Raw genomic sequence first — 19,725 nt, forward strand, 5'->3', positions numbered from 1 at the left:
GTTCGTCTCTGTGTGTTTCCTGCGATGGACTGGTGACCTGTGCAGGGCATAGCCCACGCTCGCCCAATGCGAGCTGGAATTGGCTCCAACAGCACCTGCGACCCCGAAAAATGGATAAGTGGTAGAAATGAAAATTAACTGACCTGTGAGTTAAAATGAACCACTCAACCACCATTATGCCAAAAAATATATATTACTCATTGCAGCAAATGCAGTAACTGCTGTCAAATTAAAGTTTGAAAAACAAGAAGGACATCTTGCAGAATTAATGTGAAGCTTTGATGGCTTGTGGTTTATGAAGCCACAACCACATTAATCTAGCGTTATACTCTTTGTCACTCTTAGCATTAGAGTTGCTAATGGTGCTGAGATCATCTGAATAACTTATTATCTCCTTGACATTTAAAATTTAGTTCCAGAAGTGAATGTAAATCATTTTTGTGATTTTGTGAAATGTAAATTTTTAGCCTGGAGGACTGTCAACAGGTTTGCTTCTCTGTGAAATGGCAGCGTAATCTACTTTGGCCTAATCATTCTTTATCTAAGCTTCAAACCTTCTATTTCCTGCATTGATTTTTTATCCTCAGAAGAAAACTGACTTCCTCCCTCCAGAAGCACATGTTATCATTTGTTGATTATGTGAGTCACATGCAGATATTTAATGTTTCTTTCTCTCTGACTACAGAAAATGATGGCAGTTAGTAAATAGTGGCAGTTAGTAAAAGTGTGAGAGCAAATGTGACCATAAAAAGCGTTTGGGATTCCTACTGTGTTTATAGATGTCTCTGTATCTCAAACATACCATACAAGTACGTTGTGTATCTGTTGTGGCAACATCGTGGGAATAAACAGATAAAATCATAAGTGTTTGCAGACAGCAGCATCCTCCTGTGAGGATCATAGATCTCAGCGGTCAGCAAAAGCTCTTCTTAACGTCTGACCAATTGTAAGATGGAGTGGGCTCCAGCTGACGCCTGTTAGAGCTACTTTAGTTGATTCAGCTATTCCTGTTGTGAGGATTTTTCATGACTGCTGAAGGAAAAGAAATGGTAAGTGGACATTGTTTTTATATCTTGATGAAACGTATTTCTAGGTAAAGAAGTTTCTGAGTAAGTGATCAAAACTGCTGAAGTACAGGATGTTGTTCAGTTATGATGCAGGCACAAACTGTGGAAAAAAAAAAAAAAAAAAAACTAAGCCAGTGCTGGTGTTTATATGGTTAACTGAGCGAAGTAGAGAAAGGAAGATTTCCATTGGCTGGGCCACATGCTGTAGTCAGAGTTCTAGTGTTTCATGGAGACAGAGGGCCATCCCTCTGAGCGCAGCTCCGGCCCCTTCATCTGGTTCTATTTAAGGTCTCTAGTGCCGACTCTTATGATTGGCGTACACAACCCCCCTACTCTAGCTCCAACCCCAACTGAGGAGAAGGAGGCTTTTTAGCAGATGGTTTATTTTCCAAGGGAAACCATTTCTTTCTCCCACTGCTGTCCTGTCCTCAGCTGGCTTTAGCTCACTTTTCTATCACTACCAAAGTTCCTTCTGCTTTCTCTTTGCTGCTCCTCTTTCAACTGTGTTAATGTGTCTACTTACATATACTGACCCAGACTCATCTTTGGTGGATAAGGATGAGACCCCTTCTGTAACACATAATGGATTTTCTGCAGTTGACTGCCTAATTCTTCACCTTTCGGCGGGGGAATCTTTTATTAGCCTTTCAGCATCTCCATTGCCCTGGATGTTGGGATGGATGGGGATATAGCTCTATGGCTAGACTCTCAGGAAGATGCACTGAACCCTGTGAATATTGTTATTGGCTGAGCTCTACACATAAAGTGGCCTATGGCACAACGAGTGCCCAGCAGTCGTTCCCGTGGACCTATGGCTGGCAGCTGGCTGACAGCATGTTTTTTCCCATCAACCCCAGGTCTGGATGCCTCGGACCCCATGCTCCTGGAACAGTACGTGGTGGTGGCCAATTATGAGAAACAAGAGCCTGCAGAAATCAGCCTCCAAGCGGGCGAGGTGGTCGACGTCATTGAAAAGAGTGAGAGTGGTGAGTAATCGAAACAAATGTCCAACAAAGGCACGTTGAACAGATATAGGCGGCGTTCCTGCGCCTCAGATGTAGACACTTTCACGGTTCAGTCGGTCGTACTTTAAACATTCTGCCCTTTCCCTATCTCACCTCCTTTGTCCACAGCTTGCTAGCTGATACTTATCCCCATCTGGAGGCTCGCTTTGGCCTGCAGTCAGCCCTGTTTTTTCCCACTGTTGGTTTAGGCTCCAGGCCAGAATGTTGCCTCTAGCAAGAGGAATGTCTTCCAGACTTGTATTAATTATTCCACCTCATTTTAATGGAAAGCCGGCAAGACATGCTGGATTTACAAATAGCAGCTGCAGAGTCCTTAGTCAGCTGTTTAACCTCTGCTAGGCCCTACCAGAGAGACAAGGTTGTGCTATATGTGAAATGTGAGTATATTTATGAAATGAATAAATGCAGTGAAGCGAAAGCTAGTTAGATAGTTTGTCAGATTTTATGGTGTGAGGACATCAGAAACAATGCTTGTGCTGTGTTTGAGTGTGTTATTAATATCTTGAGAACCAAATCATGTGTCTTGGAAAAACGGGCAAAAACTGATAATCAGCAGTGATATTCAGGCCGCAGCACTTGCCTTTAAGGGAATTTGCCAAAGGATAGGAAGCACAAGAGTGAGCGAAGAGGTATAGGCCTGGTAAAAAGGTCTGACATTCCGCTTTAATGGTGTGCAGAGACAGTAAAACAGTAATAGGACTCATGTGTTCTTCAGAGGGAGGATGGGGAAAGAGAACTGGGGTAAGAAGCTGTGACCAGGAAGGGTACTGGACTTGGGTTTCATGATGGGTGTGAGTGAAACACCATGTCACCCTGGCCTTAAGGGAGAGGGTCTGTAGGCTGGATTGCTTTGAAGTGTCTCGTGTTCTGCCTTGAGGTTCATGTATTTGTTTTCACTCCCTGGTCCAGTAGGATTTCATCCCAATGGGGGGCCACACCGAGGCGGATATTCCAACACCTTGAAGTCCTTTTACCGGGGGGCCTTGTTTGAGAGCTTTCCTCCATTAACTTTAGCTGCATGGTCCTTTGCATTTAAGTAGAGGCCCCTTCACGTTTGCATTTCAGCTGATCTCAGTGCAAAGTCATAGTGGTTGGTCCTCATACTGATAATCCCTGTAAAATATGATTAATGGTTTCCGGGCTTCCATCTGATTATTCCAGTTTAGGTGTCATGTTGTTGTATTGTTTCATCCATTTCTTCATTTCAGGCTGCTTTATTGTTGCCACCAGTCCAGCTCATTCATTCATCTCCCGCTTGGTTGGATTTCTCATGAGTTTCTAGAAAGCAAAAACACAGACTGCAAGCTCTTTAAAACACATCCCAAGGCTATTTGACAGTTTTATTATGCACTGACGGAGACTTTCACAGAGCTCTGAATTAAATACAACCGCCCCTATGTTTTGCCTCGGAGACCATTTCCAGCAGCACAGCTAGCATTTAACTGAAATCTCAACAACTCCTGCAAGCGAAGTCAGCTAAAGCTGTTCTATTTGGCTGGTTGACATCACCTCATCTCCTTTTGCCAACACTAACAAGACCAGGTGTGTACTAAGAAGATTTCAGAGCTTATTTGATTTAGCATGCGGTCCCTTGCAGGATAAGTATGAACGCTTCAGTGGTTTCTGACAGATTGATCTGTTATTGAGCTATGCAGTGAATTGATGCAGCTACGCTTTTGATATTATTAATGATTGTATATATTTTTATTGAGCCTCGTGTTCGCATACATTATTTCCTTTAAAGCCATGCACATTTAGAGCATGACTTTGTGGATGCACTGGGTGGATATCTATTGTGTGTGTGACTGGTTTTAGCATAAGGTGTGAGAGTATGGCACTGTAATGGTGACTGTTACTCCATCTCCATAGGATTTTTCTGTTCACCCTATAGTCCTCGAACAGAAGTCCTGTTGTTACAGCAATTGTACTATAGACTGTGTGTGTCTTGGGACTGCCCAGTGCAGGTATCGACTTTTCCTTACTTCAGATTAGATAATGCATGCCTTTGACAGGGCAGCGAATCTAGGTCAGACCTATAAGTAAGCTCAGCTTCCTCCACTTTTCCAGCCTTCCATCCTGAGCCAAGGCAGCATTTTCCGTTGCACTGGCTGAAGATACAGTTTGTGTTGTGACCTTTGTTTCACTTGGTCCAGTAGTTTGTACTGATTGCTAGTTTATTGGGTTTGAAGGAGCTGTAGTGTTTTGGAAATCAGCAAAGAAGATCAGGGGCTACTTAATACTATGTTGTAACATTAAGTTTCCCAGAGATAATATAACACAGAAGTTGCTGTGAAAAGTAATCTAAAAGTAAATACTTATCTAAAGGATCACTTATTCCAAACTATGCTGGTAATTAAAATGTGTTTTCTAATTACACATTCTGTCCTCACCTCCTCCTCAGATATTTTATTTGTCTATTTTATGAGAGTTTGCCAGGGGGGATGCTGGCTCTGGAGGAGAGAGTAGTGCAGAGAAAAACTCAGAGAGAAAATGGAAAAAGCTATTTCCTGCCAAAGTTAGTGGTTCATGGAGGTTGGTTCATTATAATGGCTTAATGGATCCTCCAGGATGTCTCCTCAGTTTACACTGTATTGGAGAGATGGTAGCCAAAGCTACGCTAGGACCTTCATTGGTCAGTTCAAATGAACTATATTCAGTGGTTTAGATACTGTCCTTTAATAGAATAGTAGAAGGAAAAATGATTTGCTGACACTCTTTGAAGTTGAAGCAAATTTGCCAACACCTCAAGGAAAACATCCAGCATTTTGTATAGTCCTGTTCAGAAAAGAACAGTCAGGCTTTAACTTGGCTCCATTTCAAGTCTGAATCAGCCTTTGAACCAGTTTGCCCAAACAACTCTAATAAAGTTTGACTGTTTTGGAGATGCCAACTTACATCCATCGGTCCAGCTCACCTCAAGACCCCCTGGCCAGCTGTGTAGACGATGTATTATATGGCTATACTGTTCCATCCAGATAACCAAAGCAGGGAAGAGCTGTGAAGGTCACTCATCAATCTTATCCCTGTAAAACTGCTCCTTTGTGCTCATTTTGATTCGAAAACAAATATGAGCCACAGAGAATTGTGAAGGTAACAGAACTTTCCTGCAGGTGATGTTCGACTGCCTGGCTGAGAGCCCATGCACTCTGCTCGAGTTAAACCCAGGGAGATCAAACATGTCTGGCCCTCAGCATGGCACAATGAGTGCACATCATGGCTTGTTTCATGTGGAAAAAATTTACCAACTTGCCATCTTCAGCCAGGAGGCAAGATGGTCTCAAGGCTTGGCAGGAGGTCAGTGTTCAAGGAGGCATCAAGGAGTTTAGACGTAAAAGCACAGATGTGCAAGCAGGTTATTTCTCTAAAATTTAAAGGTACCAACTAAATTGTGTGGCAGTAATCGCAATGGTAGAAAAAATCTGATCCAGACAAGTTCTGGAGGGTAGTCTGTTGATTTTTGCACTTATTTTGATAGTTTTCACCTGGAGCAGCAGCATGAATCCAGGGATAGGTAATGACCTGTAGGTTAGTCACATCACTTTGGTCCAGACTGAAGTTTCTCGAGAACTATTTGAAGAATTGCCCCTTAATTCGGTGTAGAAATGTATGTTCCTTACAAGATAAGTCAGTCAATTCCATTATCTCAGCACACCACTGTGTCTGAATAGAGCATGGCTTTACATTTTTTAATCTTGTTCCAGCTAATATGCGCAGATAAAAAAAACAAAAAAAAACATCCTAGCACAAACTAGCACAAAATAAAAACCACATGTGACCTTTTTCTCTACTTAAATAATAGCACCAGTGGGAGTGATCTCATGGGCAGGGTACGCCCTGGACAGGTCCCTGGGCTATGGCAGGGCCAATATATAAGGACATACAGAGACAAACAATCATTCACATGTGCACTCACTTCTATGGGCAAGTTACAGTCACCAATTAACCCAAATATGCATGATATTGGAGGTGGGAGAAAACTGGAGAACCCGGAGGAAACCCACACACGTAGGGAGAACATGCAAACTCCGCACAGAAAGGCCGCAACCCCAGGAATCAAACCCATGCCCTTCTTGATGTTCAGAAACAGCACTAACCACCCTGCTGCCTGCCTGTTCCTGTTTTTCTGGATTGTGTTCTTCCAGTGTTGCTATTGCTCAGACCTTAAGTTTTTTCGTTTGTTATGTGCAACTTCAGCAAGAACATGTTTCCTTGTGTAAAAGAGGAAAAACCCTATAATTCTTGTCAATGAACCACTAAAGACATGATACAGAAAACTTGCCAAGTGTTAAATGTCCTATGGCAGATGGAAGACACATTATCCACTCACAGTAATCCCTGTCCTGCATATTCATTCAGCTCACCATAGGAAGTACTAATGACCATCCAAAGAAATTTACCTTATCCTGTGCCTTTAGATATGGAAACTCAGATTGGAGCTGTACAACTGCCTTCCAACATGTAGAAGGGTTCTGCCTTTTTCTTTTTTAATCTTGACACCAGCTGACACAAGCAACAGGGATGAAGAACAGGGGCAATAACACAATTTAATCTGTTTTATTAGCTCAAGCAGTAGTAATAATAATATAATAATATTGTTCAGAAATCAGTCTGTGAGGCCAAAAAGGTGACAGTCTTTCATTCAAGAATTGACTACTGAGCTGAACCAGGTTTTTAAGGGGTGGGCTCTGAGCCACTCAAGGACTGCTGTGTCTCCAAATCAGTGGAGCCCATAGAGCACACAGGCTGTGGGCTATAGCTTAGTTAAGGCCATGAGGGGATCCTTTCAGCGGTGGGGGGTTGGGGGGGAGCGAAGGTCGTTCCTTGGGTCAACATTAGCTCTTGAAAGTCGTTTTGTGCTGTTTTTCCCTCCTCCCACTCGTACCAGCGCCTCTTAAGTAATTGAAACCCAGTGTTTTATGAAAACTGGAAGTGTATGCATTGGGCTGAATACCTTCCCTCTTGTGCTTTGATTCTGGATATACTGTTAATAAATACAGAAGCTGGAAATGAATTGGGTTTTTCTCCTGCTATACTCAACAGTGGTGTCAGATATCTGCCGGACTGCTGAGCCACTGCATTCCTCATCATTTCAGGTCGTGAAAAAAGCCTCCTTATGCTGCTGAATCTGTGATTCTTACAGTGTATGTATACTAGATATGTAGAAATCTTACCCCAGAGCACAGGGTTATGTTGATTTAGAATTAAAGTGCAGATTTAGGTTTATGTCTCAATAATGAATTTGTAGAGATGAGTAGGACATAAAGCCGCACTGCAATTGCCATGATATATTGCATTACTTAGGTTTAAGACTTGATTGCGTACACAGATTGCCGTTTTGTGTTAAAGCTTATACGGACACCTTAGGAGAAACCCAGAATGACATTAATCTAGTCTCTTGTTGCAGCTTAGAATCTGTTGTTGATTACAGTAAAAATGAAGCATGAGCCTTAAAGCTGATAGAGTTTCCAGATGGCAGATACCCTACGAAAGACAAATAGAGCTTAGAAATGCTGCTTGCACTCATTGGATATCTGCACGCTGTATCTCCAATTGTAGGTGAACTGAGATTATGAGGACAGCTTCATAAAAGACAGATGCCAACACCTGTTTAAATGTTTTTTATTCTCTTTGCAGAAACAGCTGTCTTTCTGTATTGCATTTTCACATGACTACAAAACCTTGAATTTACAGAACCAACACTGACTTTACTTCATTATACGAGCAGATGGTTTGCGAAAGGCACTGCTCATAGTTTGTTGGTGTAGAATAGTATGGCATTTTTGGCAGATTTAACTGCTGTACGACTGTAGTCTTTGCTTCAGGCTCAATTAACAGATTTTTGGCTGTAGCATAACATGTTATTGGCCAAGATATATGGGTTATATTATGATTGCTATTACTATTACTACTACTACTACTACTACTACTACTACTACCAATATTAATAATAATAATAGCAATAATAACATCATCTTCATGTAGTTTTCCAGCAGAAAGCAAACAAGTGCATTTCCCAAGATGTCAAAAGAACTACCTTAAATCTGCATCACTATATTTCATGCTGTCTAAATTAGGCTGACATCGTCTCTTTCAGGGTTTTGACTCCATAAACTTACATCTCGTTCAGCTCGGCCTAAAACGTTTTTACGATATCCTTGTGGTGCAATACAACGGTGTTGTTTGGGTTTGTTTGGGTTCTTCCTTTCCAAAGCTGTGACATTTGAAGGTCATGTCTGTGGTTGTGATCCTACGGTGTGATGGAGTCATATGACGTCGCCATCAGAGGTTTGTGGATTTAGCTATTGTCTTACGCAACTGCTGACCTAAAACTCCGGGGGTAAAATACAAAACTTTCTAAGGCTTTTTGATTTACTCAGGATGTTGATTATAATTGTAATATTGAATAATGTTTAGCAAAGTGATTTGCCAACATCTGGCTGTGTGCTTTTTTTCCCCTTCTTGGTTGAAGCTCAGCAGCAACTTTCCAAGATTTTTTACTTTTCCTTACAAAGATTACAAGGGAGTAGTAATGCAGAGTTAAGATACAGGTGTAGCCTCTATCTCCACACTCTAATATTTGACCCCCTGCCAAAAAACAAAAACAAATTCACAAATACCATTGTGCTCAAACACACACAGATTTCCAGACATAAAATACGCTTCCTTCACCTGCTTCCCTCACACATCTGTACAGCTAATCCCTGCCATCCGGAAACCAGGAGGAGAGAACACGTTCCTCCCTTAATCTTATTTCCATTATCTGCCATTTTGCCTTCGAGCGGCTAACCCGACAACCTCATTTAGTCACCTCACATGAGCTTCACTGAAACTTTTCCACCGTTGGATTTCATCGCTGTGATGTTACATGCTACCCCTCATGTCTGACTGGAGAGATTTTAATCAGCAGCCTTAGTGTGACGTGTTCTAGGGCATTCCTTTATACATAACTAATTTCAGATCATCAATATGATTCAAAGAAATTTTAGGCATTGTGCAATTCAGAAAGCTTGCTTCATTGGCTGCAGGAGACTAACAAAACAGCTGTTTCTGTGGTAATGACCTCAGGTTTGCATCAACATGATGAATGTAGAAATTAGGCCTGAACAATTAATTGCATTTGCGATAATGCATCTACATAGAAAATGGTTTCTACCCAGAAGAAAAACATGGCTTTTTTCCTTGTGAAACAGTCATACTAAACAACTGAGTGAGCACACCGCCATGCTCCCCCGTCTGAGGAGGCCTCAGCTGCATCCATTTGGGAGGTGATGACAGCTCGAATGTACTCATGATGACGAAAAAGCTAGCAATCATAAAGAATTGAAGCTGTCAGATATAATTTCTGCTGCTTCATTATTATTTGGCCCTACAGTGATCTGTCCAAACTCAAGCAAGAGATAAAACACTCTGCGAGATAGAAACAGCAACTCATAGTCTCACATCACACCTTTTCATGCACTTTGACTTGAGCAGTCCATGTAATGTCTAATAGGATGCAGAGTCCTCTACCGATGAATCTGTGAGATGTCGCTTTATCACAAACCCAATGGAGCCATGTCTCAGTAAATCAGATCAGGTTACTTTGCCAAAAATCTTTCTCATGTCATCTCGTCAACTTTATTACTGTCTGACGTTTGACAGAGTAATAACTGGGAGCCACATCAGAGGAAATAAAATGAACTTCCACCAGCTCTTGATTTTTTTTTTTTTTAATAAATCCTGCACACATGTCTTTTTGTTCTATAGTAGAAACACTTTAACCATGCAAGAAACACCATATTATGCCATGCAGACACAAATGGTGCCAAATACCGGTAATAATTCAAATACAACAAACCTCCAACAGCAATTGAAAAAACACAACATTAAATTGCAAATAAAATCGCAATGACGATGTTTTTGTCTATCAGAAAAATAGCAATGTGATGTTTTCCTAATCGTAGTTCAGATGGAAATGCTGTCACACGTTTGTTGAACAAATCCATAAATTAAGAATCACATTTTCCTCCCAGATCCGAACGTGGAATATATGAGATTATTTGGTGGGTTTTTGCCTGAAATCTGAACGTGAATGTTACATGTTAAGCGTGTTGATTAACATCCATCAAATAGATTCTGATTTTTTTTTTTTGCTGCTCTTACACAGCCAGTTTTGCACAAAATTCAATTACTGTGTGAGTAATGCATATGATGAAAGACGTGTAGCAGGTTTCACATTTAGTAGGCCTTTTCTTTTTCTATGTTTCCCATAACGTCTGATAGAAACCAACAATGAGCAGGAAATCATCACTTGCAGTGGTGCTGCTTCTTCTGAGGTTCAGTGAATTTAGCCAAAGCACCTGCCATATGGGCAAACGGTTGAAAAACACAGGCAGGGCAGCCGAAGCCATCAATAACAACATGTATTTACTCAGGCCTTTTCAGAATGTCTTTAATGAATTTATATATTTATATATTTAGACTAACAGCCATACTAACAGACATACGCCTTATTCTTTTATTTGCTTTCATATCTAGAAGTGTCAGTTGACGGAGAGGAAAAATATTACTCCACCACCCTCTCCCTCCACCCTGACATGTGCGGAAATGGGAATTTGCAATGTGTGGATTTTTTTCTTCATAAACGTTGACACAGGCCTATCTTCACCCGCCAATCTGACCTCTCTCCATAATGCTCATCTTTCACATAGCAGCGATGCTGTTGCTGTTTCTCCTCGAATACTTTCACAATGAATTATTGCAAAGCTTTGGTTTAACTTGTTTTGCGTTAGGCCAGTCAGTTGTGAGTCAGCCAGTAATTAAAGTTAAATAACCGTGATGCAAAAGTCTTCATTTTAAATCCTTTGGCTCTGAATGTTAGTTGTGTAGCTTGGTGCTTGGTGTCGAACTTACCAACATGGGCTTTTTGTTCAAGCCGCAGCTTTGGTGTAGAGAATGAGCACATTACAGGGCTTGTTTCATCCCTGAGCCTGAGCCAACATGGGGCTTGGAGCCAGGCACTAACAGCATCCTCCTATCTGGCCCCAACCGAACTCCAGGCAAAATAGCCCAACTGTACAGCTGATGATTATTTTATTTCATGTAGCTGAGCAAGTTCATCAATTAAATAAATCATTTGTTTGCATGAATCATAGGGATTACACTTTGAAGTCAGAAAAAAGGCCTGGAAATATTTCATTGGTTATTGCCTTTGCTGTGACTGTCATCCATTCAGTCTGTCAGCAGATGAACAGATATCACCACTTATTCCTCTAGATCCCCCCCAAAATTCACAGATATGGTGAGGGAACAATTATTTTCAGTTATGTTAGCATCAGAGTTTGGGATTGCAAACACTGCAACATTATTAAGGTTTTATAACTGTAATCACTGCATGAAACTGCCTGAAGGGATACCAAATCCTTTGGGTGTCCTTGTAGCAATCAATAAATTATGGTGAAATAATGATGTCTTTGAAAACGACAGGAGGTGGAGGAATTGTTCAGTGTTGGCAGTGCTTAGGGAGGTTGGCTCTGGTTTGTTTTTGCTAAGACATAAGATTCCATTATTCGGCAGGGGTGAAACTTTGTTTATTCTTTTTTTTTTTTCCTACCAAAAAAAATAAATAAATAAATGAAATCCCTCCACGTGGGACTTCTTGTCTTCCTCCATTGCACTTATGAGCATAATTACAACATATTTCACTAAATACATGATGAATCACGGTTGCAAAATGCAGGTCTCCTACAGTCTTTTTGCTGCTATTTCTATATTGGCGTCATACATTTTTTCCCTCATCCTTCATCGTTGTGTTTATTACGTAATCCAAGTTATCTCTGTTTCCACCTTTTTGTTCAGCTTCTTTTATTAATCGTACATACGAACTCCCCGATAATATACAATTCTGCACAGGCAAAATGTACACAGGAGGTTTGCACCAGCTGTGAAAAGGTGATGGAACACTCTTTTCCGCTTTATGGGCTATTCCGACAGCTGTCAGCCATATTGTATTCCTGTTACCACAACAAATAGCACACATGTGGCATACCGCATACAGCGTTTCTGTGCCAGCTTTGTCACTTAGGTCTCCTGCTGAGCGCTGACACCACCTCACACATATAGGGGGACTTTTCTGTGTTTTTTTTTTTTTTTTTTGCGTGTGTGTGTCGGTTTGAAATGTTATGATTAATGCAGCAAATGTTCTTTACACTTACCACATAGCTGTAAACAGCACACCTTTTTATTAGGATTATTAGGATTTTAAAGTGAAGTATGACTTTGCATTTTTGCATTTGTCACAAAGCAGCCGTCTGTGATAAATTCTGGGATACACAGAGTATCCCAATCAAATCGTCCGATACCCAGAAAATTTATATTCTGGCCTGTAAATGTACTTCAGCTTAGCCCTGCCCACTGAAATTATGGATGATCCTGATGAAATGCAGGTTGAACAAGCCAAGTCATAGTCATTGATCCAGCCTCACCCCGGCAATGTTCCTGCTGATGTTTTTGGCGCTAACTGTGGTTATAGATTCTGTTGGCAACACAATCAAGTTCCCCATTTCATTTTCATTTGTAGACCATCCCTGTGATTTCAGATATTTTATCAAATCAGGACTCAGTGATTAAAACAAAGATACAAGTATTTAGCAGGAGATTGAAACCAGATGAAGGTGTCATCTGTGATCATTTTCAACACTTTTGCAGGTTTATTATGTGCGCTTTTGGGGATAACCAAAGTATCAACAAATCCTCTAGACTTCATGTGTCATTTTAATCCTTTGCACTCTCGGTGTGAGCTGTACTCTCTATAGCTCGATTGCATGCTGTGCTTGTTAAACGTCCTGCATACTGTAATATGCACTTGCTTAGACATGCCTTTATAGTCCTCTTGACATTGAGCTTCTGTATGTGAACACAGGTTGGTGGTTTGTCAGCACTGCAGAGGAGCAGGGTTGGGTCCCTGCAACCTATCTGAACTCTCACAGTGGCACACGGGATGACTTGGAGGTGGGCGCCTCCAGAGCTGGGGAAGGTAAGTCACTGATAACCCTCCTGCCTCTACCTCCTACACTGCCCCCCACCCCCCACACAAACACAGACACACACACAAATAAAAGCCCGCACACAGACACCCCCTTTCCCCTCAGTACTCTATCTCTGATCTATGACAACATGGAGCAAACTCAGTCCTAATTCACCGCCGTCAGCCTAACGGCCTAACGGCTGACGCCAGGCTGGCGTGAACAACTCTCTCTGTCTGCCTGCCATCATAAGCATGCCTGAACAGAGCGGAGATTCAGAATTGGTCACTCAGCAAAGAGTGCCATGAGTGACCACAGCCACTGAGGTGATGTGCTGCACAGTAATGCACTGTACAGCAGAGATCCAGTGCAATATTCAGTGATATGACCTCTGCGGAGTGAGCTCATGAATGAGGCATGTGTTTCTATCCACAGTAAGGAATCACACACTAGAATATTTCACTAGATCTACTTTTAATACTGTAGTTATCATTAGTTAAATCAAGCTCCAGTATGAACTATACTATTTCAAACTATGCCTTGTGGAAAGCTGAAACCTTAAAGTACAGTAGACAAGTATAGATATTAAGCTTCATGCACTTCCAAAAGTCACAGAGGGATCCAAATCCATGATAGGAACCGCACCTATGCAGAGTTTGGTTTGTCGGGTAGTTTTGGCATGCTGGCATATGCAGCTGAAGATCGCATTCCAATCATCTGGATAACCCAATTAGATGTGATTATCAGATAGCTCTCTGAAAACAACTCAAGCTGTAGTATTAGTGAGGAAAACAAGAGCACAAGTAGCTCAATTAATGTCACACACAAAGATTTTGATCTTTCTGACAGCTAGTGTAGCCACTACTGCTTGTTTGTAAAGATTTATGCAGCATTATTTTAGAGAAAACCCAACAAACTAGAGGTACGGAAATAATTAAGATGTGTATTACACTTCCAAACAAAGATCCAAATTTTCCATCTCTGTGGCCAACACATCTTTTGCTGTACAATTGGTGTACGCTATAACAATGGAACGCAGGATCCCCTTGGTGTTGTATATCTTATGACTCAAAGTTGGAGGGAGGGCAGCACAGAGTGTTTCACAATATCTTTAATATGTTAAAATGCCCTTTTCTCCCAATTTGGACCAACAGAATACATATTTATTAGAAGTTTTCAGGACACACAAATGGATACCACACACACACAGACACACATTAATACCTAAATGTAAGCGCCCCTACCCAACAGTCCCATCTACTCAGTCATAGATAGCTGCAGTTAGCTGCCAGGCGGTTTCATGAGGACAATCTGTCTGTGTAATTAGTGTTTATATGACTAGCCAGTCATGGGAATGGCATGAAACTCATAAAGCATGTCTTTGTCTGTCCAGTGGTCTTGAGCAGTCCGTGCCATTTCATTGAAGTACATATTTTTTCAAAATTGGATATGGACTTTATGTTATTTTTCTTTCAAAAAGTGCCCAGAAAGAGCTGCATTGAGCACTCAGATAGCGAAATGGACAGAGAGCCTTTGAAGCTAATTTGAAGTTATGGTTTTGTTTTAAATAAAAATGAACATATTACTTGAAGAATTTTTAAATGAGAAGATAAATACCACTCTGATACAGTATCTGTAGGCTGAATGTGACATTATTGCTGATATGAGCTTATCGGTTATGACATGCGCAGCTTCCACCACCGGAACCGTAAGCTGCTCCATCAATTGGATGGCATTCCTGCAGCTGCAATGTGTGTCCCAGATGTTTTATCAGGACAGGATGAGAAAAAGCACTCTAACAACATCCTAATTACAAGCCAGAGAGAAGATCTCTCTGGTTTAACACTTCCTCTGTAACCTCCATCCATCCATCCATCCATTCTAACCGTCCACCGTGTTTTGCTTTGTGGTCTCGTTTTTGTTTTTTTGTTTTTCTGTCCGCCATGTAGCTAATAATGAGGCTGTTCTTGTTCCCATGCCCACGTCATGTGTGTTTGTCACATTTGTGCTGGCTGTTCATGTCTCAAATGTTTGTTTGATTGTTTGTCCTTTGTCTGGTCACCATGTGTTTTTGTCAGTTACTAAGCGACATAAGGCTCATCTGAAGAGGCTGGACCGGAGATGGACATTGGGGGGTGTCATCAGCAGGCAGCAGAGCCGAGGTGAACTGCGACAGTTGCTGCATTACTCCCCCCTCCCCACTCCCCTCCCTCTCCCACCCTCCCTTTGTTATTGTTTTACTCATGCCATCATATTTATTGCCTCTTATCATATAGCTATGAGGCAGGACATCATCCCTCTCCACACACACAGATTTGCTGAGTCTGGCATTCCGTTTCATTTTCCAGCAAATGCATTTATCATGAGCCTCCATTTACCACAACTAACGACTAACTGATGTTAATATGAAATGAGCTTGGAAAGTAAAGGTGAAATAAGCAACTTTATATGCACCAATTATTGATGCTAAGCTTAAATTATATTACAAAACTCCCCCATGTTAGCATTTTCATTATAATTAAACACTTCATGCCAAAAGCAATCTTCCCAGAGTCACACTACCCACTTATCTGAAAGTAGTTACATAATAGGCTTTGGAATGCCCAATGCTGCATTTTAAAGCCATATTTTTCTTTTTTATGAGCAAATGAAGCATGTATGTAGTTTTCTAATGAGCGTGTGTTCCACTGAAATGTGGAAGAGACAGACATTCATCCTGCTGTGGTGCAGATAGCAACCAATATTGACAAAGACAAACAAAGAGCCACATGAATCTTTCATTTGGGTTAGCAAAACAATCACATTCTTCCTCATATACTTACAAATGTTCTTACAGAGGCCATTTTTTTTTTTTACACAGGAGATGCATTTGGATTGCTGACAAAGGAGTAAGGATAGGCTATTGAGTTCAGCCCAAACTTTGCACTTGGCAGTGGATGCAGCTCTCTGGAGTAGAGAGAGAGTTGTTTCCACCCCAGCACTGAAATCCTGCTTTGTGTTAAAAAAAAAAAAAATAGACACATATTTTGCTGACTCCACAAGAATAATTTATAACACTGATGCAGACGATGCATGTTGTGGTTAACATAACATCTGATTCAGAGTTTCCCTTCGTTGCACTGCTGGATATTGTTTGAAAGAGGTTGGTGAGAGGAAAACGTAATGCCAGGCCCAACACTAAGAGGCCAGAAGAACCAGGCAAAAGGAAAATAAAGTGTACAGAAATATCCTTTACCCATGGAACCCACTTGAGCTTTTGCAAATAAAGGCAATTGCTTTACCACAGCCATTCAGCTTCTACACAACTTTCAAAATGGGTGGAGAAAAGCAAAAAGGAATAATGTGTCACCAGAATGTAAAATTCTCTGCATCAGCTAGGAGGATAGTACTTCTTTATGTGCTCTTCTCCATTTTAAACACACATCATCTGCTTGCGCTCTGTGTGTTTAGACAGGAATTGCTATAATGACAGGAAATGAGGTCTGCTCTGGCCCTTGGCCTCACGAGAATGCATAAATCAGCATCGAGCCTCTGCTCCCTATTATGTGCTGATTTAGGTGATGTTTGCTGTCTCACAGCCAAGGACACCGTTAGGATGATTTCTCATCCCATATGCTTTAGGTCACCTTACTTAATGCCCTTTGTGAATACAAGTAATTCACATTAATGTTGTTGTTATTACAGCATAATTTATATCATTGTATTTTGAGCAATGGAGACAGATTTTTTTGAAATAGGCATTCACCTTTTTATTGGACAACTGATCATGGAGAGATAAAGAATTACACACCCGGAAAGCTGCAGTTCGTGGTTGGTGCCCTAAATTGGGGGCACATGTTAAGATGTTAAGCCAGTTGTAAATATAACAGACTGAACCATAGTTGTCTGGGTTAGTATTGGTGTGGAATCAGTGATGTTGACAGTTTCCTGATAAAATCCTAAATTGTGTGATATGTGTATCATCTGTATTGCCTGAGGAACACACACATATGAGTAGCCAGCCTAAGCTGAACTTTATGTTGGTTTCACCTCCCACGTGCTCTCTCTGTAGTCGCTGTTCAGGGTCTTAGCTACAGTCCTTTTTTATTTGAAGTGCCATCTACACTACATATAACTGTTTAAAAATTTCAGGTTGGAATTCTTTTTGTCATGAAAAAAAGTTTACATGTAAGCGTGTAGTGCATCTTCTCAGTCATTGGTGATATGCTCCTTCCTGACAGGCCAAAACATCTGTCCGGGGTGTTGAGGGGGCGGGGAGTCCTCCTGTCCCACTCCGATGTGCGCTTTCTTGCTTGCCCGGAGCACTGGGGGCTGCGGTGGCTCTCTGGGTTTTGTGCCTCATGCACAGGGTGAGAGCCCTGACCTGGCTCTGGGCTCTGGTGATGGTCTCACTCATATTTAGGGAATGCACACATGCATGTGTTGTTTCACCTGCCAGCTCGGGTTCGGTCACATAATGAAGAATTGATGAATCCTGCCATTGCCATCTTTCATTCCTTCACTATGTTCCCAATCTTTGACTCGCCTCCTCTGCTGGGACACCTTCACCTATCTGGACTCCCATCTCCCCACAGATCTACACAGAAGCCCTCATAATCCTGAATTAGGTTCCTACCAGCACCACCTGCTTCCCTTACCCTTTCCATCCTTCTGCATCTTGTGTGCCCTTCATTCCTCCCCATATTCACCGAGGTGTAGTACTGCCCTCCCTGCCACAGAAATGTCATTTCACTCAATAAAGGTCAACAAACTAGCTTCCAGTGAGCGCTGGTAATGGTCACACACATGCACTGAAATAATAAAATATTTAAATGCAAGACTGTAAGTGCATGAATCTCATAAAAAGTTGGCACACCCTGTGGTGTTAAACTATGAGGACAAATGCAGGAAAAAAAAAAAAAACATCTGCCCAAGTTCATGGAAACAACTTTATGTGTGCTAGTCTTGAGGTTTTTTCTCTGGTTTTAAATATTTTCAAGTCTGTTAAAACAATGCCCCCATGCTGATATGCACATTGAAAGAATTAGTAGCTATAATAATTGTACTAAACCTACTGGCTACAAATGGAACTCTTCATAAGGTGTTATCCATAGTTCTACTTTTTTATCAAACACATAAGTCAAATCAAGTGGGTGTTTTCTAAAGTTAACCTTCCTCTTGTTCCAAATTTCCTCTTTGTATTTCCACAGACAGTGTTTCCAAGTTGAGCCACGATAGATGGACAGTGATAAGACAGAGTTCTGTATTAAAATGCGGTAAAATAAGATGTCTTTTTGATTTGTCTGCTGGAATTTCGGTGAAGTTTTCACTTAAGTTTGGAATAGCATTTGAACAAAAATGGAAAACGGATGTCTTGGCCAGTGGGGACAGGAGTTACAGCTCATGAGTAACAGTGTTTTCAAGTTTATTTATTTCTATAATTTGAAAGAAAGAAAAAATGTCAATAAATATTCTAGGCCACCAGGGTGCCCCAATGCTCCTTATATTTGTTGGGGCATCATATACAACATACAATACTTTGTACATTGTGCATCAGAAAACTACATATTACATTATTTTTTTTTAAATGAAGACAGAAATTGATTATGTCATGTCATTATTTATTACATTGGAAAGTTTCTCAGTTTCATGAAAACATTAGAGACTAATGTCGTGTTACCAAAAAACTCAACACACACCTACTCACAGAACATATCCACGTGTTCATCTGGCAGCTAAATGAACTGCTGGGGATAGCAGAGCTCTTCCAATCTGTATCTAAGAAAAGATACACCTGTTGGCCTTTATGGTCATCTGAAGAATAATCATATGAGTCTGCGGGAAGGATTTCCATGACTTTTTTTCCCCCCTCTCTTTCTTTTTTTTTCAAAGATTCTTTTCAGCCCTCAGATTCTTAGCTTTGTTGTAATTCTTTGTTCTGGCTTTGGCAGAGGAGAAATACATAACAGTGCAGCCCTACTCCAGCCAAGGCAAGGATGAAATTGCTTTTGAAAAAGGTGTTACTGTGGAAGTGATTCAGAAAAACCTGGAAGGATGGTGGTTTATCAGGTAAACCTCTGCCCACTTCCTCCAGACATTTGTTCTGACTCCATTACAACGTGATGATGGCTTTACTCACTTTTCTTTTGCAACTTACCCCACAGGTACCAGGATAAAGAGGGCTGGGCGCCGGCCTCTTACCTCAAGAAGGCAAAAGATGACCTCTCTCCTCGAAAGAAGACGGTTACAGGTCCAGTGGAGATTATTGGAAACATCATGGAGATCAGTAATCTGCTTAACAAGAAAGCCTTGAGTGAGAAGGACATGCAGACTGAAGGTGTCCCAGAGAGCCCCCAGGTGGTCAGGAAGGAAATCAGCTCACCAATCCCCTGTGCTGACTCCAGCCCTGTCAGTTCCCCTCAGGATGGAAGCAAAGCTGAGTCTGCTTCCCCAGCGATCGCCCGGATCGCCCCTCATCGGATGGAAATTGGTCAGTCACTGTGGATTCAGTTTCTGTCATAGCATACATTTTTGGGAATCTGTTGATTACCCATTAAACTTTTCAAGCTCGGATTCCCAAATGTAGTTAATTGTGTTGTTTCTTCTATGCTGATTTTTCTATTCTAATTTGAAATCTCCGTGATTGTTTTG

General features: G+C 41.2%; 1 protein-coding gene across 7 annotated transcripts in view; it reads left to right on the forward strand.

Annotated features, from left to right (window-relative positions):
* The window catches only part of LOC115055188 (SH3 and PX domain-containing protein 2A-like), a 51,161-nt gene that overhangs the window by 27,771 nt on the left and 3,665 nt on the right, over positions 1-19,725 (forward strand). For 3 of the 7 annotated variants that reach the window (XM_029520751.1, XM_029520755.1, XM_029520750.1), the window contains 5 exons: positions 1,925-2,053; positions 12,993-13,106; positions 15,174-15,257; positions 19,026-19,143; positions 19,239-19,564. In XM_029520751.1, coding sequence (XP_029376611.1) covers positions 1,925-2,053; positions 12,993-13,106; positions 15,174-15,257; positions 19,026-19,143; positions 19,239-19,564 — 771 coding nt within the window. Of the gene's footprint in view, positions 1-102; positions 122-501; positions 1,050-1,166; positions 1,798-1,924; positions 2,054-12,992; positions 13,107-15,173; positions 15,258-19,025; positions 19,144-19,238; positions 19,565-19,725 lie in introns of those variants that run through there. The other 4 variants (XM_029520757.1, XM_029520756.1, XM_029520753.1 and 1 more) reach the window with 4 other exon arrangements.

Source organism: Echeneis naucrates, chromosome 15 (assembly GCF_900963305.1).
Source record: "Echeneis naucrates chromosome 15, fEcheNa1.1, whole genome shotgun sequence".
NCBI classification, from domain to species: Eukaryota; Metazoa; Chordata; class Actinopteri; order Carangiformes; family Echeneidae; genus Echeneis; species Echeneis naucrates.